The sequence below is a fragment of the Lathamus discolor genome, chromosome 3 (genome assembly GCF_037157495.1).
Source record: "Lathamus discolor isolate bLatDis1 chromosome 3, bLatDis1.hap1, whole genome shotgun sequence".
Taxonomy (NCBI): Eukaryota; Metazoa; Chordata; class Aves; order Psittaciformes; family Psittacidae; genus Lathamus; species Lathamus discolor.
Genome location: NC_088886.1, coordinates 127,531,551 through 127,547,453, shown reverse-complemented (window position 1 = coordinate 127,547,453; position 15,903 = coordinate 127,531,551). Strand labels below are relative to the sequence as shown.

Sequence of the window (15,903 nt, the reverse complement as noted above, 5' to 3'; positions counted from 1 at the left end):
TCTCCGGCCATTTGGCACTACTTTGGATTTAGGCAAGAGTCATGGATGTTGCACTCGAGACACCCCAAGGCCTGTGCTGCACCAGCAGTCCAGGCTGAGGGCTGGACCTCTGCCCCCAGGGTGCCAGGGACCAAGAAGTCAATTTTCATGAACCACAAGGACACAACCCCAAGATGCACCACGCTCTGTCCACTGTGGATAAAATCATCCATCGAGGCAAACATTCCTGAGGGAAGAGGGATGAGACAGACTGGCATATGAGCTGTGTAAGCTGCTTCTCACCTTCAAATTGGGCTAAACAAACTGGAACATGAGAGCAAGGCCCCCACAGCCAGATGCAAATAGGTTTCCAGACAGGGTTTCATGCTGTCACAGACCAGAGGCGGGGACCACGGTGCATCTGGACCTTGATTCTGCCCCACACACAGCCTGATTGGAGAGAAGTTTCTTGCCCTAATGGCAACCTAATATCCACCTCTTGCCCTGGAAGTGCTGCAGTCACTTCGAACCCGATGCTCATCTCTGCATCCCCAGCAGATATATTTCTGAATAGGGCATAGTGGGAGACACAGAGGTTACTCCAGCAGACTGGCCTCTGTGTGCACTCTGTGAAGCTGAATTCAAGCCTTTTTCTGCAGCTGAAGTCAAAAATGCAGTTTTGTTCATGGGAATAAAAATGACAAAAAGAAAGGAGGAAAAAGCCTCCCCAGCAGGAAAGTGCATCCAGGCACCCTCCACCCAAGTACTGGCCCATAGGGGGTGGGAGCAACTGGGAATGCTTTTGTTGGCATCCACTTTCCAGAAAATGAAAAGGAGCTAATGCTCAGCGCTGGAAACGCAGATGGAGGGAAATGGGTATCGCTTCGTATTTGCTCTGTTTGCCCTTAACCAGGGGGGAAGAAGAGAAAGCAAATTTCGTCCCCTCTCTTTCTCTGCAGCAGTGACTTGCTTCCCAGGCACAAGGAGCAGCAAAGACTGGCTTTTCTTTTGTAGCACTCAGTACTTTGCTGTATTCCCAGGCTCATTCCCCAGACACAGCTCATCTTCTTAACAAGGAATTTGCCAGCTTTTCTCCATCTACTCCTTCCAAGTGTGCTCATGCTGGGGGATCCAGCCAGCCTATGGGGCTCTTCAGGGGGAGGTAGAGTGTAAGGGGCCAAGCAGGATAAGGAACAGAGAGGGGACAAAGGGAGATAATCTCAGAACAACCTACTTTTTTAATGCTCCTGATCAGGGGGTAAAAGTAGCCCTAAGAAAAAGGTTTAGCTATGAATCAGGTTTCCAGGGGTCCCCTCCAAAGGCTCGGTTACACATAGCTATGAAGGGTGCTCATATCCATGTACTACTCACACGTGGCTGCCAGTCAACCCTGGACAAGCTGCTGTTTAGCTGCTCAGGAGATTTTTCCTGGCATTTTTTTCCCCATGCCTCAGCTGCTGACACCTGCTGATTTTACATTAATAAAGCCAAGAAGTCAGAATTCAGACACACATTAAGTCATTTGAGTCCTGTTGGGTCCCATAAATACTTTCAGAATCACTCTGCACCCTAAGCCACATCTCACCTGGAAGGAATCCCTCCTGGAGCTGTGGGACCAGCCTCAATTTGTGGGGGAAAACCAGTAAAGTGCACTAGAAACCTTCCTGACCTCAGGAGAAAGTGCTTTCTGCTTTGTCTGTAAGACTGGCCAGCATTCAGCCCCTCCATGCTTTTCTTCTGTAGCAGGGCCCAGCCAGGCCAAGAGCCAGTTCAAAACACATGAAAATAGACCTGGACATATAAGCAGCTCTTGTGGGAAAGAAGGGGCTCCGAACTAGATAGATTCTCCATCTCTGGTCTGCTTGCAGCCACATGTGGACGTGGGTCTCACACCTTCACTTGCTAACCCATGGCTGCAGGTGTACCTGAGTGCTACTAAACCTGTCCATGCCACGTGTGATATTTGTACAACATCAGCCCAGGCCCAAGCGTATCCGCTGTGGCTGCACATGGTGGACATGTATGATGAGCTGAGGGCTGCTGCCAGGACTGCAGCCAGCCCTGGGACTCCAGCTCTTTCCACTTACCTGTTTGAGATTGTACAAGCCATGCTTGTCACAGTTGGGGATGTGGAGAGAGTAGAGGTGCTCCAGGGGACCTCGCTCATCCGGCAGCCGCATAGTGGAGATGCGTTCAAGGACCTGATCCAGCTCCTGCTGACAACGGGTCTGAAAAGAGCCCAGAAAGAACAAAACAAAAATCAAGGCAATGGTACTACTCAATGTCAACACTTTGGACAACAGAAACACCAGTAGGGACGAACATGTATGTGCACCTGCTCGTGACACAGGTTTGCAACTGGATCATGCTGCAGACTTCACCTGCAGCCACCCAAAATCAGTGTTGCATGTCCACACATGCCAGTATGTGGAGATCCACACAGGAAGACATGCTCATCTCTCCCACCTGCCTCATGTGGCCAAGAGCCAGCATGACACCAGGTCACAGGCCCTGGAGGAGGAGAAGCTTCAGAGATGCTCCCATGGGTCCCACTAGTGAGAAGTGATGTGAAGCAGGACTAATCCAGACAGACTAGAAGTGTTTCCATGAGCATCCTGCACCTGGGATGCAGTTTGGGCTCAGAAGTGCAACTCAAAGCATATAAGTGGAGGGGAAGCCCTGGGAGTGAGAGCACCCAGCAAAGCCAGCCTCTGGAGGCATCCCTCTTGCTCCACAGCAGTCCTAAGCCACGGCTCCCAGCCAAGACAATCTGGTTGAATAATGCCTGATGCGAGTTGGAATGAGTCCACACCTCTCTGCTTTTGCAGTTGCTGGGGTTGGTTTGTTGGGTTTGGGGTTTTTTTTTTCTTCCAAAGGAGCAGCGGTGTGGGAGCTCTCTCAGTTGACAGTGCCTGTAGCTTGTTTTGAACCTCTGCTTTACCTGTTCCTTGGAGGGATGAGGGCTCTTTTAAAGCACCTTTCTGTAGAAACAGCCTGTATGTTTACACAGACACATATTACGGACCTTTTGGGATGACTTTCCATCCCCATCCCTTCTAGTTGCCTTGACCAAGCTGCCCACTAGAGGGAAACCACGGCCAAGGACTGGAGGGCAACGAGACAGGGACAGGGAAGAAGGGGACAGGGAGGACTCTGGGCACTCTCCCTGCTATGTGACAGCCCCACAGACCATCCTCAGGGGCTCTGGGCCCCTTCAACCCAGACTGTGGCTGCCCTACAGCAGGCAGACCACCACCGCCTATTCCCAAATCCCTTTGGGCTATCCCTAGCACTTGCTTTGGGGAAAAGGGCATAAGAAAGCCAGTCCGTGGGCAAAGGGCATGCTCACACCCCTGCGGAGGTACGTGTCAAGCCAGCAGGACCCCCTTTTCCCTGGCTCTGCTGTTAGGAGGTGAAGATACAATGAAAATAAAGCCTCCTTGCCAGCACATCAAAGTTCATCAGATGGTGTGTTTGGCCTCAGCTTCAGGCCAAAACAAACATTTGCTTTTTCTTTCTTTTCTCTCTCCCTCTCCCCACACCCCCCCCCCTTTTTTTTTATTTCCCTCCCTCTTTATTTTTTTCTTTTCAAGACATTGTGTTCCAGATGCCACTGAGCCTTTGCCTTCAGCATTTCCCAGTGAGTCCACAGCAGCCCCTGTTAGCTCTCCACATCCCTTGCACTCTCACCCTGCCCGTCGACAGCCGCGATTTCTTGGAGTCCTCGTGGTTGTGATGAGGCTTGCCGACTTTGCCCATCTGCCGCTGCTGCTCGTTCACCTTCTCCCTCATAACTGCCAGCTCCTTCATGCCCGTCTTCATGGGCTTCCTCCCACCAGCTCCACTCAGGATCCCTGTGGTGCCATCCACGTGGTTCTCAGCAAGGATGCTCTCAGACCGGTCATCGCCATTATCTGCAGTAGACAAGGCAGACAAGGAAAGGGTCAAGCTCAGCCAGGCATTCTCTCATGTGTTCCTCCCGTCCTGGATCACTTTCAAGTGTGGCTGGTTACCAAGCCGTAAAATTTTTGCATGCAAAATTTTAAATTGCATTATCCCTTTCATCTGGAAGGTGAGAATAGATCCTTTCATTCTGGAGTTATTACCACACTAAAAGACAGTTTAGAGAACAGGGGAAATCGCTGCTGGAGAAGTTCTTTCTAGTTTTTCTTTGACCTTGTAAATTACTTCCCGGAGAATGTAATTTTCCCATCACAAGTCCAGTTGGGCTGAGGATGCCAAGTGTACTTCGGCTCCAAAACTTAAAACCACAGTGATTAGTAACAATACCTTAAGTCCATCTATCATCCCCCAGAGTATCTCCAGGAATACTTACTCAATATTAATGTGCTAAAATAAATTCTTAGTCCTCCTTTCAAAAATACCTTTCCTCTGTTTTATGGCCACCCCAATTTCCCTCGGAGATCCTGCCATTTCAGTGATCATCCTTGCTGTATTGTCTGTCATGTCGTTTGTCATACAGCGCATTACTCATTTAGCTTCTACCTACTTCTGCATTTGGCCACTTCTGCTGACTGTGGAACTGCTCCACATGGCCTGGGCCCAACTCTGCCACCGCTGCAAGCTGCAAGACCCCCAGCTAATTCAGCCATTTCAAAGTCAGTTAACAGAAACCTGAGGATAAAACATTGGACTTTTTTTAACCTCCCCTACTCTCTGCTTTGTGCCTCTTCCCAGTTCACTGGCTGCTGTTTCTGAAAGCGATCCCTGCCAAAGTAGGCCACAGCGGTCATGATACTGCAGACATCAGCCCCTTTGGCCTTTGCAGTGGCACTGAGGACAGATCTCAATTCCTCTGGCTTGCTCCAGGGAGCCCAGAAAGTGACAGCTAACCCCTCCTTAGTCCCCAGTCTTACATGGCTGAGCAAGCACATCTAACACTGTAGCTGGATCTAACATTAAACTGGTTCTGATTTAAGCAGGGGCTTGGACCGAGACCTCTAGAGGTCCTTTCCAGCCCAAATTAGGATTCAACCCCTGCACATCACCTTTCACCACAATAACCCAGGCTTAGTACGTCTCTGCATATATCTCTGTATATAGGAGCTCTTCAACAGCTCCAAAGGGCCCATCAGTGACAGACCAGGCCATTCTGGTCCTACAGGGGTGACAAACATGAAGTGTCTTTTAGCATATACCAAGAAGAAACTGTAACACTTAACCTCTCAACATCAGCATTCTCTCCAGCACTTCCAGTTTCAGCTTTCCACCACTTCAGAACTCAGGCACTTATACAGAAATAAAGAGAGCACGTCAAACTGTGCACAATGGAGGGCAAGCAATATTTTCGCTCGTATCACAATGCCTAATTTACATCTCTCACCTTCTTCTTGGAAGCCCAAGCACACAGAACATTTACAGGCTTTTAACATTTCCTTTTTTCAGAAGCTGCGTTGTGAAGTTTTGTCAGGGCATAGCTCTACTGTCATGACAAAGAGTGAAAAATCATGATAACAAGTGTTTGATTTCTGCCACAGCTTTCCAATCTCTTTTCAGGTGTTACAACCCCAAGCTTACACAAGAGAAACTGCAAGAAGAGATTTTGGATGAACTCACTGAGCAAATCTGCAGCTGCAAGCAAACCGATGGCTAGAGAATGGCTGGATCAAAGAGCCACCCCAGCCCAGCATGCCATCCACAAGATACCAGCAGCAGCTGCCAAGGGAAACCTGTCAGAAGGACCAGTGTGCTGCAGACCAGCAGTAAAAGCACTTTCATGGCTGGAGACTTCATCTGACCCACAGGACTTACAAGCTACCAACAGACCCGTCCCTCAATGGATTTGTCCAATACCCTTTTGAACTTCCTCACCATCTTGGCCTCAGATCTCCTACTACCCGGATCGTCCCACTTCCCAGAAATACTAAATGTGTTTGGTCTGCAGGTTTTTAGCTGCTTAGGTAGCAACTGAAAAAGCAAACACAGGGCAAAACCAATCTGGCAAAGTCCATGAATTTTCTCAATACTGGTTCCAGATGAGAACTGGGACCAGGTCTGATAGCCAGATGGGCGAGCTCAAAGTCTGGGTTGCTGCCTGGCGATTGCCGTCTGGCCGTCATCCTAGGAGCCGGACAAGGAATATTTTGAGCAGGAATATTCTGTTTATACACCAGTCTCCCTGTTAATTAGAAACACATAGTGAGAAGAGTGAAGGATATGACGCCGCCCTTCAGACAGGATCAAATGAAAAAGCACCATGCAAGAGACGGGCAAGGCTGGCCAGGCTCCGATTCTCAGTTAACTGCTTAGGAGGGTTTTAGCCTGACATCTTTTGTGCTTCTCTCCTCAGTGTCACACCAAGCTGTCAACAACAGCAGAACAACAAGCGCAGCAGCAGGCAGCATCTCAGACACATTGCAGTCCCCTGCTTCATTCAGAAAACCAGGGGTACAACCAGACAGAAAAGCAGCAAACTGGAAGCGGTGCCTTCTCCCATCGATTCTCGCTCCTTCCTGCCTCCAACTAAAATATATAGACATCTGCCCAAATAAGCACTGAGCTAGTAAATGAAGGCAAGCTGGTAAGCCTCTTGTCGGCTGATTCATTCACAAAACCTGCTTCTGATAATATTTTCACTCATTTTTCTCACTTTCCAATGCTAACAAATATCAGCCCAAAGAAAACCACTGATGGGAGCAGAGTGTGCAAGCCCATGTGCATGAACACACCCAGGGATCAGAGGGATTGGTCTTGGCTCCCCAGGCACCGTAACAGGAGCAAGCAGCCTGGAGCAGAGGCCGGTAACATCTAGCTGCTATGGATCGAAAGCTGTCTTCTCCAAGGCCAAGCCAACTGTGATGCACCATACCTTCATCCTGCTGCCAGTCTGGACTGATCCACCTGGGGATAGTGCCAGAGCCCCATCACAGCTCTTCCCTCTTCCAAATCCAGCACTGCTCTTAGGAGCTCTCCTGACCTGGGGCTTACAGGAATGACTCAATCACTGGGAAAGGCAGATGGGACAGGAGAAGCTGGCCTCACGTGCAAAGCACTGGCATCTCCTCCACAGAGAAGCTGCACTCACAGGAGGAGGCTGAGCATCAGGTATGATGAACCACATTTCAAAGAGCAAACAGGCTGGGTAGCGATGACAAGAGCAGAGACATCAAGACTCAAGGTCAGGAGAACACAGAGCATGCCACAAGCCAAACAACACCTTTCTTAGCCAGATAATGCTTGTTAACACTGCCCAAAAGCAGAGCTGTGCGTACTTGCTTATGACTATCCATGAACCAAGCCACCCACCAAACCCTACTGGCATGGGATGGGCAGGTATGCAATTGCCTCAGATACACAACACTAATCTGTTTGTCATCCTGGCAAACGCCCTTTCGCTGACCAATTTCAATTCACACTAAATATATTTGCGAATGGACTGGTACCAAACTCAAAAACAATTATGTTTTATAGTTCTTCCATTTTCCTATGGCATGTGGAAAACATCTCCTGTGCTATTTTGGATCAAAAGGTAGATTTGTGAAGGGCGGGACAAGTGTGGCAGGCATCAAAGCAGATAGCTGAAGTTCTCCTGAATGATGATGTGAAGCCCATGAAACACCTCTCTTCATGCCAAGAAAATGATTTCTTTATGGCCTTCTTCAAGGAAAATTCCCATTGGTTTTAACAGGGTGCGGACTTGGCTGAGGTGAAAGTGTATTCAAATGGCCATCAACTGATGTCTGTAGGGAGCTGCACAGTCTTGCCAACATTTTCAACAGCGGCTACCAATTGCCAGTGCTGAAATTTGAGGAATTTGCTTTGAGACCTCTAGGAACCTCTGCCGAGATAGCAAGAAACAGAGGGGCTTAAAAACAACCTGCCACTTCCAGAGATACCTCAAATAAAAAGCACCACACAAAAAAAAGGCAGCTGCCTGAAGTTAAAAATACATCTTTATCCCTTTGAAGAGCCTCAAAGCGTATCTGGGCTGCAGGATGGGATCGAGCCAGTAGCACTCACTTAGCACAAGAGGGCCAGCCCGTATCACAGGGAGCACACACTATGCCAAGGACCTCAGCCATCCTCTCCTGCAGTTCTCTCTCTCTGCACTTGCTTTCCTTCAACAACAGCTCGCCCAAAGGGTTTCACATGCATTTGCTTATCTACCGGAGTGTTAGTGTAGCATTTCAGTGCTGATTAAGGTCTCAGACCCACAGAAAGTTTCACTTAAGTGGCCTTGAACTCACTGCCTGAAGCCTTGCTAGCCCCAGATCCTGGCTGTGCCCTGGGCTGGATGAAGGCTTATACCTCCTTCCCACAGCCATCACACCCTCCACTGGCCAGCACTTTCCCTATGAAGACATCAAAATGCTTTGCAGTTCATTAATTACCCTGGAGAGGTGTTCATCCTGGGTTGCACATGGTAAAAAACAAAGGCATGGAAAAATTCCCAAAGCCACGCAGGGAATTGATGAGTGAACCCAGAAGCCTGTACTCCTGCCCTGGCACTGCACCATGCACAGGCGTAAACACGCTTGGAGCTGCAAATACAGCATCCAAAGAATGATTCTTCACGCTGAGCAGTGTTGTTTGTCTCATCTAGTTTTATTTGGTTTTTTATTCCCTCCAACACTTCTAGCTTTTTGTAGCCATAAGTCCTACCATTTCAGGACAATTTAAGAGCCTGTTCTGGGTTTTGCTTGCCACTTTTAATTTTAAGGAGCAGAACTGCCCATCTTGGGCTGCCAGGAACCCAACACTTGTTCTTCATACCCTGAGAGCAGAGACAAGGCCTTTAAACCTGACCTTTAACATGCACGACAGCCATGGCCAGAGAAGTACTTGCAGGAAGGTCGGGAAGGAGCAGACAAACCCTAACTGCAGCCCTGGTGACCTCTGCCTCATCAGACTGCAAAGCATTCCTAGGAGAGTCCTGGGCAAAGGTTCCTATGCAATAGCTCTAGTGTGAGTGTTGTTGACCTGGAGCTCGGATACCTCAGAAAACGTCTGCCAGCACGATTACACCAGCTTTGCAATTTCCTCACACCAGGAGCTGCCAAGAACAAAGCTCCCCCCACCCCAGGCCCTCTGGCCCATCCTATCCCAAAAAGGACCAGGGTTTGCTGATCACCTCTGCCAAACTGCAAAGTGCTGAGCTACAGAGCTCAGCATCCATCAGCGATCAGCTGAAGGCAGAGGAGGAATGTGGGGGCTCGGTACATGGTCTGGCCCCAGGCATAATCAAGCTGGGCTAGATGCAGCTCTCCAGAGGCAAATGAAACCAAAGCAGCCTCTCAAGTTTCACTCTTCACACAAAAAAAAAAAAACCACTGTGAAATGCCATAGATGGAGCACAAGCAATGGGCCACACAGGAGAGGGGAAATGGACAGACAAGGGATGCAGAACGGATGTAGGGCAGAGAAGCAGCACCCCTGCACAGAACAACATCTCTGACAGCTCCCAACTGGATGCTCAGGGAAGGAGTTGAAGAAAGGTCATAATTACAGAGCAGTCCTGCCTCAGCTCTCATCCTGTCAATCAGCAGTTCAGGAGCCAAAGGCTGCATCTAAACTGGGTTTAATAGCCACTGGAACAGGTTGCCCAGGGGGGTTGTGGAGTCTCCTACACTGGAGATACTCAAGGACAAGTTCCTGTGTGATGTACTGTAGGTTACCCTGCTCTTGCAGGGGGGTTGGACTAGATGATCTTTTGAGGTCCCTTCCAACCCTTGGGATTCTGTGACAGGCTTTACTGGGGAGGAGTCATGCATGATCCCTTTCTGGACTCAACTACAAGGACCCCCTCATATCTCCTCCAGGTCTCCCTCCCCAGCCAGCAGCCTGTTCTGCTTAGCCACATCCATTTCTGGACAGGAGACATGGATGTTTAAGCACTAGATTTGCTTGCAGAGGATGCACAGCCAGCATTCCCAGGCAGCCCAGGGATGCCCATGCCACCCAGCTTTGGGGAGGGCTGGTCTCCCAGATCTCTCAGTCATGGGCTTCCATGAGACAGATGGAGATCAGCTTGGAGCATCTCCATCTGCCAAGGAGCTCTGAGGCCAGATTCCCAGGATCCTCTGCCTGCCTGCACTCCCCAGGGTTACTGAGCCAACTTGCTCAGTAACAGCGAGGCAACTGCACACCACAGCCAGAAAATTCCTGAATCAGTCTCCAAGAGCATGTTTTACTTCTGTGATAAGCTGTCCACAAAGCACTCTGAGAGCCCCTGGGGCTGAGAGCACTGGGGCTCTGCAAACACCTTTTATTTTTGCCCTGAGATCTTTTCAGCCCATCTCTACCAGCAGGGAGGGCAGGACCAGGGAGGGAACGGCATGTTCTAGCCAGGGGTTGCTTAGCAAGTTCCTCTCCCTGCCCCCAGCAGCTGGCACAGAGGGGTGATCCAAGGGGCACCCAGTGCCTTCCTTTGGCTCAGGCATCCTGCAGGAAATGCTTTATGCTCCTCCAAAGCGCCAGGGACATTGACTCAGGGCAGCACGGCTTTCAGCAGCCTGCTGTACTCTTCTCTGCCCATTGCCGGTGGCTGGAGAGAGCAACTTTCCCTGCTCCATTCAGCTAGGTCCAGAGCCAGAGAAAAACCTCTTACCCACTGCACGGTGCCCTGTAGTGCACCTGTGCCCAATAGCACATAAACTCCTCTGGCACTCTAGAACAAGCACAGAAGTGATGCTGAAATGGAGCTGATGTTAACTGAGGGAAGAAGGACGGGGTGTCCCTTTTCCTGGGCTATTCCTCAGTCAAGTCCTTTTGTGGTTTGCTTTTTTTTTTAATCATGTTTGTAGACTGGTTTCCCAAAGATACAGGACTTGTGCAATAACACAGCCTGCATCTATGTGTTTCTGCATGTGCATGTGTTTGCGTGACTGCCTGTCTCCCTATTAGCCCTCCTCTCCTTCCACCTCCCAACATATCTACGAACACGTCAGCAAATGCCAACTACATCTCGAACAGGAACACAATTCTCAAAAATAGCAAATTTCCACCATTTCATGGAAATGTGCAGGCAGGCTGAAGATAGATAAAATAGCAAGGTTTGTTTTGTTAGCTTGCTTTCCAAACGATTTGACTGATGGGACGTGTAGCACATCCCCAGCCCACTCTGTGTGGACCCAGTGGAGCACAATCCACTGCTGGGAAAGGTCTGCTCCAGCCCTCCTCCTGCCAACACGGAGCCCACAAGTGTTGTTAGCAACATCCTGTTCCCTTCCGTGCCAGCTGTTCACTGCATGCCAAGAGTGATAAGGGAAAATGCTGTTCAGGTCCCTCAAAAACGCAGGAGAACGCTTCAAGTCCCCTCAGTTACCCAACTTCCACTTGCAATCCTGCTTTTCTTTCACCCATTAAACTTTCCCCAGGCATGGGGCTGCTGAGCATCCCAAGGCAGTGACTTTCTGCAGAGACTGCAGCAGAGACTCTCTGGAGTCACATAAAAGCCAAGGAGCAAAAAGGTCATCTTGTGTTTGATGACAGTGGTTTTGCACACGTGCTTAACTTCAGCATGCGTGAAGACAGGTTGCTCAGGGGAAAGACCTCGACATGTGTGGAAGTTTTTGCTGAGTGAGGCTGTCTGAGCTCCCTGCCACCATAAAAGCATTCCCCCTTGCTAGTGACCCATATCTCAGCCCTTTCAACACACTTCTCCAATTAGCCCTTTGCAAAGCTGCAATCTTCCCAGTAAAGCCAAATGAATTAATTTGAAAACACTTCCAAGCTTAAATTAATTGCACTGCAGCTTCCCAATTTGACCTTGACCCTGTCTGTAAAACCCCCAGGGTAGCTACTGCTCTGTCATTAGGGGGTTCTGCCTGGATGGAACAAGCCATTAACATTACCAGGCCAAATCTCTGCTCTTCTTCTCAGCAACTCACACGCAGCTGTGTGGTCTTCAGTACCCCAGACATACCAAAAAGCCTACACTGACTTCAAGTATAACCTCAGCTCCTAAATCCTCAGTTCCTACAATTTCCAGCATGAAACCAGATCACAAAACCACCTCGTTCATTTCCTACAGGTTCTACTGCTGTATTTGAATTACCTTTAGTTCTCCAGTTTGTTTTAGGAAACACAGACCCTGAGTCCAAGCCCATCTGGGGCTTCTGCATCCTACAGCCCCTACGATGCAAGCACAGAAGAGCTTTCTATACTGCAGCCTCCATGAGGGTGCCTGCATGTTAATCATTATCTCGATGATCTCTGTTTGGCATTGGGATGCTGCACCACTCTTTGCTGCAGGAGAGCTAGAGGCTGGCAGAGTTACAGGAGCTGTGAATCTTGATAAGGCTGATTTCCAGGTATGGTGCTCTGCAGCCCACCAGAAAGGTCTGATGAAGGACTGATGGTCTGATGGCCACACAGTCACAAACAAGAAACTCTTCTCTGAATTCACACTAAACATTTCCTCTTCCCTTGAACATTTTTGGAAAAAAAAAAGTATAATAATATACAGAACCTGTTTGGACTCTTCTCCTGTGTTAAGATTACCACCTTGCTATGTGCAGGCAGTGACAAGCAAATACCAAGTTAGCTGGAGACAGACTGTCAAAAACCAATTTGAACCAGCACCAAGGAAAGATGTTCTACTAGAGAAAGTGAACACATCTGTTCATTAGGGTCTTCAAACCCACGCGGTGTGTCTCTTAAATAGGGTGCTTTAGCCAAATACACCTTGCTCCAAGGAGAGGTGGCTGAGGGAAATTTTGTGGTCTCTATGACACATGAAGCTAAGGGACATAGTCTAGGGGTTGTTTCTGACAATGCCCTCTGTTTGATATGGCCCCCTCAAGGATGGCTTAGCTCACCAGAATGATGTCCTCTGGCTCTGGAAGCCCAACTGTGCCTTTTGGTACCTGTTCATAACCCTCATCAAGATCAATGGCTGGTGGAGAAGCAGCTCTGGACCAGACATGACAATAGGAGACTACAGCAGAGTACTTACACTGTATACTACCTTCTGGGAAGGCTGCGTGCAGAGTGGCCAGAAGCCTGACCTTCTGCCCATCACAAAGGTGGGAAAGCTTCAAGATCAAGAAGAAAAAAAAAAAAAAAAAGTATTACAAGTAAAGAAAAAAATACTTAAAACCCCCAAAAGGTCAGAGCAGTGCCACACCTTGCCTGCAAGGGCTGTCCCTCGCCTATCTCTGGTATTGCTCCACTCCCTTCTCGGCCACATTGGCCCCTCCAGTTATTATGATTATTGCATGCAAGTGGAATGAACTTCAGCCATTTGTATTACTAGTTTCTAAATAACATCTCACTTTTCCACAGTCGATTTTCCAGACAGTGGCTCAGTCCAGGGCTACCCTCGCCACCCACCCAAATCTCACTGTGCATTCCCGCAAAGTCTGCCTTTCTGAAAACTCATTATTATGACTGTAATTCCTTTCTGCCTTCTCCTCAGAAACCCTGCCAGAGCTAAACGGCAGTTACCACCAATGTCACGTCAAGATCTGCCGGACCCACTGTCCCCATGCAGCCCCTTAGCCAAGCACCAGCCCTTAGAGCTAACAACTGCATCTGCTTTTTCCCCAGGAACCTGCATTCCCCAGGGATAAAGCCCAAGTGCCTCCAATAAAAACAGAACACTGAACTGTAGCTGGAAAGAGAGAGTACCTGCTGTAATTTAGTTGTGAGTCTTCTGCCCACCAGATCTCCCAACTGCCTCCAGCACTCACAGACATTATCCTTCCCTCATGGGGGCTCTTACCAAGTTGCCATATCCTTCATTTAAGCCCCAAGTTTCTCTTCACAGATTATGGGGGTTTTCCTCATTTGATGTTGAAGCTAAACAACACTGCAATTGTTTCAGGTTATGTCAAAACACTTTGTTCATCTGTTCTTGGAGCAGTATTTCACCCTGTTTTGCACTCAGTGGTGGATTTCTTTAACCCTTGTTTTATCCTTCTCCCAGGTAGAGACAGATCTGGATTTGAACGATCATGTTACAGTACCCCATGAGGAGGGACTGAACCTGGTCTCACATGTGTAGTTTTTATGCATGTTCACGATTTATTTTACAATGTGCATTTACTGAAATAAGGCAGCTGCCACTCTCTAGGCATGAAGTCTTTATTGATACAACATTGCTACTGAAATAAAGAGGAGTTTTGCCAAAATTAAGACTTGTAGATTTGTCCCACTGCTGAATGACACGCTTACATGTGCAGTAATGCCACAAAGGACTCAGACTCATGGACAGGACACCAGAAGGCAGCAATTTACTGCAGATGAGCTGACCTGTAGTAACTGTCTGTGGCATACAATGGCCATGCATGTGCAAGTAATGCAAGTTACCTTTATGATCTTTTAGTGATTTCCAACCTCTAGAGCCTACAGCATGGTCAGATCAATGTCACTTGGCCTTCACAAGGGGAAGTTTCCTCCCACACAGGTGGGAGGGAAGCAGTGCAATGCAGCCTGCAGCTTCGCTCTGCTGTCATTGCTTTGGTCTCTTGTCTTGATAGAAACAGGGGCTGGATCGCACTTTGTTTGCAAATGACTTTGTATTCTGGGCCACCCATGAAGTCGCCCAAGCTCAGGAGTATGCAGACTCCACTGAGCAAAAGGCAGGAAGAGAGAGTCGTAAAACTGTGGTGGAGGAAGGAAGAAAAGAAAAGGGAACATCAGTCAGCTGCATTCCCAAGGAGGGGGGGAGGCATTGCAAAGCTTAAAAAACAGACCACCACAAAACAGAGTGATGGAGACAGATGCGATAAGCCAGCTGAACCACTGGAAAGGAAGCTCAGACGTGCAACAGTCAGCTTTCCACTCAAACAGCTCAAGAAAGCATTAAACATGTACAGCGAGCACACTCAGCAGCACCAGGGCACTGGTGTGTTTGCTGCACACCTGGTCTACAGAGCACTCCTTTCCTGGGGCGGGGAGGACCCAGCTACCACCTGAAGGCTTAGAAGATACCAGTCTTATAGCAAAGAGTCCTTTCATTGGGGAGCTGCTGGTATGTGGTGGCGGGGTGGTCCCCAAGTTACAGCAAACCACCCCTGCCTGTGGTAACAATCAGTTAAAACATTGAGCTTCTGCAAAAGAAAAAACCATGAGGAAATTCTCTGGCTTCAAGAAGCATCAGTGTTCACATGGAGTTCACCTCGAAACACTGGACAGCTTCAGCTGGCTTATGGCATACTGATGTTTAAGTCTTTCTCCAAACCAGCTCTGCACATGGTCTAAGCCTGGCCCAGGTGAGCCTCCCCAGCAAAAACCCAACCAGCTGCTCTGCCCTAAGTACCATTCACGCTGTACATTGCAGGTGTTGTACAGCATGTGAATAACAGGTTTTACCTGGCCTTCATCCATCTTTCTACAGCTGAGAGCATCTCGAAGCTTTCTGATGCATTTCTGAACCCCCAAATTTGCAAAACAAAATGTGGCAGTCATTTAAGGGCATGTAACTCCCCAGGCATAGGGTCTGGGGAAGTTAACAAGGGGGCCACCACAACCTCCCTCCGGGAGCACTGAGGTGGGAGGCTGTCATTAGATAATTTCCCTGGAGGGCTACATTTAACCCACCCTCGCTGCTCTCAGACAGACGACCTCAAATGAAAAGCACTGTAACTGCAGCCGTCCCAGGGGCAAGGGGCAGGAGGCGAGGAGACAGTGGGAAACATCAGCGCTGAGCACCCACATACCCGCCAAGGGCTTTCATCATCCCCCAGAACAAAAGCACTGCTGTGCCATTTCCCAGCCAGGAAGCAATGGGCACATGCACCCGCCTCCATCGAACTCGGTCCATAAAACCCCACTTCATTAGAGCCACTGTTGCCACATCTGCTACTGCTTTAAAGCACGTACATCTGGCTTAATCGAGCACTTGAATTTATTGCTGCTTTATCTCCATTTTCTGAACAGGCCCTGGGGAGATGGGCTTTGTGCATTTTGGATTTGGGGATTTTTTTTTTTTTTTCTCCTTCTTCCGTTTTTAATTTTTTC

General features: G+C 48.8%; 1 protein-coding gene across 4 annotated transcripts in view; it reads right to left on the bottom strand.

Annotated features, from left to right (window-relative positions):
• The window catches only part of IGFBP2 (insulin like growth factor binding protein 2), a 63,805-nt gene that overhangs the window by 2,526 nt on the left and 45,376 nt on the right, over window positions 1-15,903 (bottom strand). For 2 of the 4 annotated variants that reach the window (XM_065671546.1, XM_065671550.1), the window contains exons 2-3: window positions 3,670-3,893; window positions 2,067-2,207 (exon numbers count right to left, since the gene is read on the bottom strand). In XM_065671546.1, the coding sequence (XP_065527618.1) occupies window positions 2,067-2,207; window positions 3,670-3,893 (365 nt within the window). Of the gene's footprint in view, window positions 1-1,314; window positions 1,447-2,066; window positions 2,208-3,669; window positions 3,894-5,162; window positions 5,194-15,903 lie in introns of those variants that run through there. The other 2 variants (XM_065671549.1, XM_065671547.1) reach the window with 2 other exon arrangements.